Here is a 10,519-nt window from a genome sequence, read left to right as displayed (position 1 = left end):
CACCACTTCTTACAATTATTAGTTCCTAAGGTGTTCTATAAATACACGCAACGTTTCATCATTGCAGTAATTAATATATGTAAGGAATAATAAATATACACACTAATATATTAAAGGGAAAAAGATGTCTTACATCTTCTTAAGTTTGACAAGAAGGCAAAGACCTCCTTTGAGGTTTCAAAAATAATACAAATTTTCACTGATGTTTTAAAAATTTCACATACTCTCCCTTTTTTGGATGTGATAAAAGTTAAAAAAAAAAAAAATTTAATACAAGATCTCATGGAGATATCTTTGAGTGACTCACCACTTCTTACAATTATTAGTTCCTAAGGTATTATCTATGTAAGAGCTAAATACACACAACGTTTCATCAATGCATTGATTAATATATTAAAGGGGAAAAAATATTTTTATCTTTTATAAAATTTGACAAAAAGATAAAGACTTCTTCTGATATTTCAAAAATGATACAAATCTTTCTTGATGTTTTAAAAATGTCACATACTCTCCCCTGAGGTTCACTTAAAAGACACAAAGCTCCCATAAAAAAAATTATTTATTTTTATTTAAAGGTGAGGTCCCTGAAATTTTTGAAATCTCAAGAAAAGTCCTTAAAGTTTTTGAAACCTCAAAGGAAGTTATTGTCTTTGACAAACCTCGGGTGGAGTTTGTGACATTTTTGAAATTTTAGGGAAAGTCTGTGACATTTTTGAAACTTTAGGAGAGGTTTCTGTCTTTTTGTCAAACCTAAAAAAAAATGAATGCTTTTTGCCCTAACTAATAATAAGTTTTAAGAATATTTATAAAAATAAGAGAAGTAGTACAAATTTTATTTGGAAGGGATTTAATGATTTTGGCTATAATTGCCTATATAGGTGACTTTAATTAATATTTACATAGAATTAGTTCAATATTATTTCTATAATAATTAATATATATAATATTATTTTGTGACATCACCGATTCAATTATCAATTTGACTCATCGACCCCACTAATTGGATGACTTGACTAGTGCAACCACCATTCTAAATTCTATGTTAACTATTAAATATTGGATTCAAATATAACTTTTAAATTTATTCTAAATCGGACTTGAGTCAACTATTAATAGAAATGTTATTTTCTTGTTATATATTTAAGTACAAATAAAAATAGCATAATTTATTATTAGATAACAATAAAATTTCTTAATTTTTGGGAGTTGGTATTAATTTTATTTTTAATGAAGAATAAAATTATTTTAAAAAATAACCTCTAAAATTTTTATTTACCAAATCAGGAGGTCTCAATCAACGACGCCCACCATTTCGATTTCAGTGCTAACTGCTACACCCGGCTGCAGCAGATCAGTCGCCGAGAAAATCCTCCCATCTGCTATTAGTATAAATCTAATTTTCAAGGTTGAGTTAGAATCCCGTACCCGTTTTCCCCAGTTCAAGTTATAATCTACAAGAGAAAAAGAAAAGAACCTGAAAATGGAGGGTTTGATGTCACTGGGAACAACGCCAGCAGCAGCAGCAGCTAGGGCTTCGTTTCAACCAGGCCCAACCTTCTGTTACGTACCTAAATTCTCAGTTGGAAGAAGATCAATGGATGAGCGCGTGCGTTCTTCTGCTGGCTCCATTCGAGCTCAACAGGTTTCATCTTTTTTCATCTCTAATATAACACCATAATTAAACTTTTTTTTTCCCCTAAAGAAGAATTCATTCAAGCAACAATCAGCAATACAAGCTAACAACAAACTGCAAGTTCTTCATGGATTCGAAGGTCAGAATTTCTTGAATATATACGAAAGAACAGTTTCCAAGTTCTTCACACACCCGCCAAAAAAATTCTTTTGGAGTTTGACTCTTGAATTTGGAGTTGCTTAGATTCGAACAAAATGTGATACAAATTTGTTTTGAGTTTTGTTGAATTTCGCATAAAATCCAAATCCAAGCCTCAAATTCCAAGTTTCCAGAAACAGTATTTGAATAATTGGCGGGTCCCGGGAATTTTTATTGGGCCACTTCAAAGCAGTTTTGATCGCCAGTGCCTCAGTTTGTCTTGCGGAGTTTGGATGCGCTGTGCAGCTTCTGTTATGACATTATTTTTTGCATTTTTTTCCCCCTAGACGTTTAACCCTTCTGTTGGGGGTCTTATTCCACACCCTGTTTCATAAGACTTTGATTCTTGGTTGCCCCGAGAAATCAAATTCAAACTGTCATTGTTCCCAGGAGTTGTTGAATGCTTCTACTCCCATATAGGCGAGTTTTTATGATGGAATTAAATTCAATTCATTGATGCTTCTAGAGTTGCCCATGGATATTATGTTTATACTGCAAGCCTTTCCATTATAGTTTTATGGTTGATTTTTATCTTTTCCTTTGATATGATTCTATAATATTTTGTACAGATTTGTAAGGGGGCTTTCATATTGTTTTCGAGATTTGGAACTTCGATGGTCCTTTTATTTTGGGAAATAGCCTAGATTTGTGCTTGAATGTATGTGGAAAATTTTTAGGACTTGCATTTGAAAGGTCCAATCATCCCTAATAAGTTGAAACAATTTGTATGAATCAGTTCCGATTCTGAGAACATATTCATTATTATACTTTCTAGGGGTGAACTCTGTGGGTTCAAGAGATATTATATATGTTGGCCCATATTTTATCTTATCCTTGTGAATTTAGCAAAACACTTCACTGATTACATGAGCTGGAGGAATTGACGTTGAGGGTCCCAATGTTAAATATTAGTTTCTATGAGAGCATTTGGGCTGATTGCTGAATAGAGTTTGTTGAGGGTGCATCGCTACGGATGTTAAAACTTAATTTCTACCAGAACCAAAATGTTGTTATTAGAAATAATTTTGTACAAAAATGAGCAATTGTTAATCCAAACAATTAGTCTGAGTCTGAAACGTGTGCTGATCGTTTTTGCAGTCTGAGTCCAAAGACGGGTCAGCTACACTTTCCCCTGTTGTTGGTTCTAAAGAGGATGATCTTAAAATCAAGGAGTGGGAAGTCGCCCAGTTGCAAAATGAAATAGCTGCTACCCAGGGTATAAAAATTAGGAGAAGGCCACCAACAGGGCCCCCTTTGCATTATGTGGGACCTTTTGAGTTCCGGTTGCAGAATGAGGGCAACACTCCTCGAAATATTTTAGAGGAAATTGTATGGAACAAAGACAAGGAAGTTTCAAAGGTCCATTTTTAACTTGTTTTCTGAGATATGTTAATCTTTCCTTCATGCTATTTATTTTGACAAAATTTTCCTAATGCCTATAGTCTTTATGTCACATATAGTTAAGAGAGCGACGCCCTCTCTCAATGCTGAAGAAGGCTCTTGAAATTGCTCCCCCGAGTAGAGATTTCATTGGAGCTCTTAGGGCATCATATGTGCGAACTGGATTGCCTGGTTTAATTGCTGAAGTGAAAAAAGCTTCTCCAAGTAGAGGAGTTCTAAGAGAGGATTTTGATCCAGTAAGTCTGCTTATTTACCTCTTATATCACCCAATAACAATCTAACATTTTTTTTGTATAAATGAAGAGATGCAGTTTTCTTGTTCTCTCATATTGGTTTGTTTAACATGGTGATTGAACATGCTGTCTGAAAAAGTTGTAGTCATGAAGTTAGAGGTAGTAGTTGGAGGAAAATGTTGGGGTTCAACCTAAAAACACCTTGGTTGAGGTAATCAATACTAATATATTAAAACATATCGTTTTTATCTCCATGCTCTCCAAAACTCAATCCTTAATTTTTCAGAAATTTCAGGGTTTTTAGTTTTAAAACACACATTGCTTCACTCCATCTGTTGGCTTGTTTGTTTACCTTAATTATCATATTAATTATCAGTTATCACTCTCTCTCATATTTCATTTATTTTTGAATTTAATATTCATATATCCCCCACCTCTCTTTCTCTCTCTCTCTCTCTCTCTCTCTCACACACACGCACACAAAGTAATATATCTCTTTCCTTTTTACTGTTTACTTTCCTTTTTATAAGCTTACCTAAATTAGACCTCTTCTTTGTAAAATTAATTTTTATTAATTTCATGTGATATGATGTGATAAAACTTACATTTATAACTGAAGTTTTTTGAGGAATCAAACCGAGCTTTAATGAAGTTCTACATAAGTTTTGCATATATATGTTTAAAAATATATAAAATTATAATGTGTATGCATATTTGTGCTCACATGCATGCGTGTAAGATAAAAGTAAATATATATTTTTGTATATAATTATTCAACTTGGTATAAGCTAGGTCAATAAGCCATACGTAAGTGTACAAATAATACATATGTTTATAGAAATCTGGTTTGGTCCAACCTTTTGCCATTTTTGTTATTTTAAGCCTTGCAGTAAAAATATTATATTAGAGTTGAAGTTCAACTTCAAAGCAGAAAAATATTTTAAAATTTAGTAAAATTTAAAATAATACTTTTTAGTTATTATATTTGTATGAGTTACAACAATGTAATCAATGATAATCATTTTTAATGGAGTGTGATGAAGCTTAAGTTATCATGACCTAACAAGCTTCACTTGACATTAGAAATAGTTTGAATCAGTTAGCCATGTTATGCGAATATATACCCACAATGAAGTGATCTGTTATATGGATTGCCTAATATATGTAGCTAACATCAAGTGGTAAATTTCTAATAAAATATGACACTTCACTGTACTCTGGGTAAGATCCCATGATAGAATATGAAAACTAATAGAAAATAATTTTAAAAAGAATATGTGTCATTTAGGAAAATATAAAAATTTAATATCTTTTTATTCTAATGAAATACTAAATTTGACATTAAAATGATCAAATAAGGAGATTAAAATGGAAAGCAATGGTAAAAAAGGAACGAGGTGATGTAATTATCTGTGTGAGGGTGCGCAAGAGGGAGAAGGGGGATTTAATAATATTAAATTCAAAAATAAATGTAGGGGATTAATATTGCTACCCCACATAGTGATACTTTACGCTTTGTTGTTTCTATAGTTGACAATAGTTCACCATAGACTGTATTATCAGCTTCCTCTTGAGCTCTTGGGCGCAGAACCAGCCTTCTTGAAAGCCTCGATGTTTTGAGGCACATGCACCAAAAGGTTGATATATCTGTTGCCAATTTTATCATTATTGAACTCCATCTTAGCTCACCTTCTTGTGAATTTAATTATTAGCCTTTCTATAATGATGAATATATTGCCTCTTTTACTATTTTATATTTTGAGAAGAGTATCTGCAGATCTATATCAAAAGTCTTGACAGTTGATTTTGGGTCTTGACTTTCTTACAATTTCTTCTAGATGGCATTTTTAAAGAGAGATGAAATGGTTATAGCAATAATGGTGTATTGAAGGCAGTAGCCAATGGACAAGGTTCCCATGTCATGTCAAGGGTATGATGAAGGGATGATATATACCCCCTCATCTCTGTATATAGAGAGGCTATTTCCATGTTTTGAACACGTAACCTCCTGACCTGAATATAACACCCTTACCGTTGGGCCAATTCTCACACTTAGCAATAATGTTCGACGGTTTTATTCAAGTTAAAGAAATTTATAGTGGCTGTATGGCAATAATGGTGTAATGGCGTTAGGAGTAGGGGTGTATAACCATTACTGAAGAATCAAACACCAGACTGAAACCAAAATGCTTCACATATTAGGTTGAATTTTTTGTTTCAGTTTTCCATTTTTGAAATAATTTTTTTTTTTTCTCAGTTTCAGTTTTACAATTTAACTAAACCAAAAAAAAAAGGTGTAATTGCTCGACGACAATGCTGATGTAGTGGCGGCTTTAGGAATGGGTTGTACAGATATTCCTGAAAATTGAAAACCAAGCAGAAACCAAACTGCTTCATAATTTTTGTCTGCCTTTTTAGTTTAGTAGTCTGTCTTTTCGAAGTATTGTTTTTTGGTTTCAGTTTCAGTTTTACAAGTAAACTAAACTAAAAAGCTGAAGTTATTAATTTTATATTTTTTTCATTTTTTATATTCTATTCGCTTTATTTTGATATATAATTATGCAGTTTTATTTCTAGGATTAAAAGGAAATCTTTTCATAGTTGGGCTGGAAGGAATATGGAATTATTAAAAAAGAGGAAAGAGAGGGCAGTAGGGGGTCCTCCCAGCCCCAGCTGCTCTGTACATGCACACTGCATGCTGCACTCCTTCTCCTCTCCCTTAAAAACCCCATTTTGTTTGTTCCTTTGATTTCATTGCACTCTGTTGAGCTACATGCAATGTCCTTCAATTGATGTTGGGCCATAAGTTATTGGAGTAGGGCTTGACATTTAAGATGGTGTAGCCATGTAGGTATTAAACTATTAATTTACCCCTTTGGGCAATTGGTTCCTTTATGCCTTTTCCCTACGTTTAAAAATTAAAATAGTTCAAAGTCTTCCTTTCAAAAAGAAAAGTTCAAAGCTTTCCAATTTCAATGGGGCTTGTCCATGCTGCTTTTAGTGTTAGTCCAACTGGGCTTTGAAGCTTAATTGAAATTCTTGAAAACTGATTAAAATTCTGAGAACTGTTGAATTGATGGTCAGTTTTTTTATTTTTTTCATAATTTGTTGGTTTTCAGTTTAGCATTGGTTTTTGAAATTTAAAAACTGGTCAGTTTGATTTCTTGTCTGGTTTTGGCTAAAACTGAGTTGATTACATACCTAGTAGCAAGAGAATGGAATAGTTTGAAAGGTAGTCAATTTTCTTCTCTTCTTCTTCTTCTTCTTCTTCGTCTTTTTCTTCTTCTTCTTCCTCCTCCTCCTCCTCTTCTTTTTTGGAAGTTTAACCATCCCTTGGCCAGAAAAGGCATATTTGAGTAACTACCCAATGCATGGAATTCAATGCTCCTTGTTTACTTCATTGTATTATATATATATATATCTAAGAGTTTCTTGTCATAGGTTGAAGTTGCCCAAGCTTATGAGAAAGGTGGGGCGGCGTGCCTCAGTGTTTTGACGGATGAGAAGTATTTTCAGGTAAACATGTTGGATTGGAATGTCTTTGGCAGTCCTCTGTCTGACTTGAATGCTATTAGAGTTACAAATGTCTTGCCCTTAATGGGTGGAGGACAGCTTGAAAAATATTGCTAATTACCTAACTTTGTTTGTTCCTATCAAATAAGGGAAGTTTTGAAAATCTGGAGGCAATACGGAGTGCTGGAGTAAAGGTCTGCCCTTGCACATTGTCTTTTTGCAGATTTAATATTGATGTGCTGCATGATAATTTTGTCAGCGGAGGTTTCTAACACAAGCTTAGTATGCAGTGCCCTCTATTGTGCAAAGAATTTGTCGTAGATGCATGGCAACTCTTTTATGCCAGAACTAAAGGCGCAGATGCAATTCTCTTAATTGCTGCTATTTTACCTGATCTTGACATCCGCTATATGACTAAGATCTGCAAGATGATTGGGTTAACAGCACTTGTCGAGGTAAATATAATAGTTATTCTATATTCCCAATATATGATTTTTTAAATTGCATTATTATGTCACCTAGGTTCTTGTACTTGATTGCTTGCGACTAGGCTTTTTCTCTAGGTGGTCTGGTGTGTTACTCTCTCTGGTGTGTTACTCTCTTTCAACATATTTCTGTTCAAGTCATTCCTGACTGCAAGTAAGACGGCAGCTTTTACTCATGACCTAGATTATATAATGTTCTGATGCTTTTGTTTCCTTCAAGGTGCACAATGAGAGGGAGATGGATCGTGTTCTTGGGATTGATGGTATTGAACTAATTGGCATCAACAACCGTGACCTTGGTAAGGCCTATAAAAAGGACTTGTTCTATGAAACTTCACTTCTTTTACATAATTAAACAATTGCTTGTATTATTTGTATCTCCTTTTTGGTTATGCCAATAACTGCTTTTTCTTGTCATAGGAACATTTGAGGTTGATATTAGCAACACAAAAAAGCTTCTTGAAGGGCAACGTGGTCAAATGATCTGTAAAAAAGATATCATTGTAAGGGATCCTCAGTCCAGTTTATTGGCCATCCTCTAGATCAATACATTATATCTATTCATGTTGTGTTTCTCATATATAAACAGAGAAAAGCAACATATTTTCTGTAATTATGAGCTCTAAAATTCTCTCTCTCTCTCTATACATGTTTTTAACATGGTCTTCAGGTTGTTGGGGAGTCTGGGCTGTTTACCCCTGCTGATATTGCTTATGTGCAAGAAGCCGGCGTTAAAGCAGTAAGTTACTTAAATTCTGGAAACTTCACTGGCAAAATTTGAAAGTTATGTCCACCTGTCATTGACTGCATAATGTTATTATGGAATGGGAATTTGCAATCATTCAGTTTTATGCAGATCATGAAAGCCCAACAAGATAACGTATGAATCCTCTTTCTTCACTCTAAAAGGTTGGTCGTCTGTCAACTCGCTTTCTCCCCTTCAGCAAGGGGGAAGGAGAGTCCAGAGATTGACCTGCTATTTATTAGAAACCACTACCAATTCATGTGCTTGTTTTCTGTTGCTTAATACATGCTTTTGATTCTTTTAGTCTAAATTTAAATTTGACTAGCAGATTTCATGCCATGTACAGGAATTAAAATATATATATTTGTAAAATAAAAATGATATTTTTAATAATTTAATATTTTCTATAAATTATAAATGAAATATAAACCATAAGATCAGTTTCACTATGTTTAAATGTTAGCCAGACTTGCTAACAGAACTCAAAATATTATTTTTACTATTTAACAAAAAATAATATGTATCTTTATTGAGGAAATGGAAAGTGTTCCAACTTTAACTTAACCTTTTTTTTTTTCCTAGTTCAAGTTAAAATATAAAAATGGCATAAATATTAAAATCATATTAATGAGAATGAGAATTTGATAACAGTCTAAATTTCTACCTTTCAAACAACTGAGAATTAACTAATCTTTTAAAAATATATTGACATTAATATGGTCTACAACTTAAAAATAACTTTTTATATTTAATTTTTTTATTCAGTTAATTTACAGTCATCATATTTTCTTTGATTTAAGAAGCGTGTTTGGATAAATGATCATGAGCTTGAATTTAAGAGAAATTATTTATTATCATGTGTAGGTAAAGTTAGATATTATACCCTAGCCATTATTGTTCTTTGAAAAAAAAATTTAATATTTGTTATTACATGTGAGACAATAAGTTTATAATGGAATAACCAGACTATACGAATATTTAAAATCTATCATATTATAATGAAAACAAATGAATATCGTATTATTATTTTTGCTTACAGTGCTATTATAAATTTAAAAATTGTATTTGCTTTCAGGGCAGTGAGTCTTGCTTAAGTCTATTATAATAGAGACTTGAGCATGACTCACTGTCATAATGGCTCACAGGGCAGCTGGTCATGCCTAAGTCTATAATATTACATTGTGCTAATCAATTTTGACAGAGCCTGAAGAAGCATGAAATGTCATTACCTAAGGCTTCACTTGGCATTAGAAACGGTTTAAAGTTTGATTCAGTGATCATAACCAAACCCCAACTGGAATTACTATGATGAATTGCCTAACATATATAGCAACTGTTAATTAGGAAATTCATAATAAAATACATGGATTTCTGCATTTGCCAATTTAGAAAGCATATGAATATGGTCTCATCTCATTAGACAAAGTAGTGAAGTGTGTTGCATTTTGCAGGTTTTGGTTGGGGAATCCATTGTAAAACAAAGCGATCCTGCGAAGGGGATAACTGGGCTTTTTGGTAAAGACATTTCTCTGTGAATTCGTATTGGTGAGGCTTCGGCGGCCTTCTAATGTTCTAAGCGGCACTGGTTGCAGTAAACAGGCAACAGTTTTGATTCAGAAATAGTCCCCTGGTCTGGGTAAATTGTAGTCGCAAGTTTTACTGGAGCTGCCAATTTTGCTGGAAAACTGCAAAATTAATAAGTTTACCATTAATGTTACATATGCCCTAATGGTTATAGTTTAAGATTTTTTTGAAGGCCTTGGATTTGAACCTTGTGGTCAGGTAAACAAAGGAGTATGATATTTGTGATGGGCGATCTTCCGTTGTGTAATCTTACAATGAATTTAAAAGAAGTAATGTATTTTCTTGCCTATGGCCGTGATTCAAGAAATAGTTTTTGCGAGGGGCTGTTTGGTAGCCAAGAATTGTAGGAATTTTGTGCACGACTATAGTGTGTTTGTCAATTTCGAAGGACTCAGTTTAGTTGTTGAAATGGCTTAACCTTTTTATTTGGGAGTTTATAATTTAGACTATAAATTTAAATTTGTATTGATTTGGATAAAATGTGATGAATAATTGTACTAATTTTATGTTAAAATTAATATAAATTTAAATTTGAGACTTAAAATCTGTGCACATTTGAATTTGAGACCTAAAATGGACGCTTCTAGCCACAGCTTAAAAGAGGCAGCGTTAAGTTTGATAAAATGCAAAAACTGTTTCCTTTCTATAATTATACATATTTAAAATACTTAATAGTAAGATAGATTTTAAGTTTATGTGCTTTGGGTTACATTTGGTATACAAAATG

At 32.9% G+C, this 10,519-nt stretch overlaps 1 protein-coding gene across 1 annotated transcript; it reads left to right on the top strand.

Moving 5' to 3' along the window:
- The first annotated feature begins 1,299 nt into the window (after positions 1-1,299).
- LOC131147884 (indole-3-glycerol phosphate synthase, chloroplastic-like) lies at positions 1,300-10,099 on the top strand. Its single transcript, XM_058097522.1, has 10 exons — positions 1,300-1,642; positions 2,930-3,190; positions 3,292-3,468; positions 6,907-6,981; positions 7,128-7,172; positions 7,269-7,433; positions 7,684-7,762; positions 7,884-7,966; positions 8,134-8,202; positions 9,660-10,099. Exons 1-10 carry the CDS (start codon positions 1,481-1,483, stop codon positions 9,741-9,743), a joined length of 1,200 nt encoding a protein of 399 aa, XP_057953505.1. The 5' UTR covers positions 1,300-1,480; the 3' UTR covers positions 9,744-10,099.
- The last annotated feature ends 420 nt before the right edge of the window (positions 10,100-10,519 follow it).

The sequence above is a fragment of the Malania oleifera genome, chromosome 2 (assembly GCF_029873635.1).
Source record: "Malania oleifera isolate guangnan ecotype guangnan chromosome 2, ASM2987363v1, whole genome shotgun sequence".
Taxonomy (NCBI): Eukaryota; Viridiplantae; Streptophyta; class Magnoliopsida; order Santalales; family Ximeniaceae; genus Malania; species Malania oleifera.
This window is presented reverse-complemented; position numbering and strand designations above follow the sequence as displayed.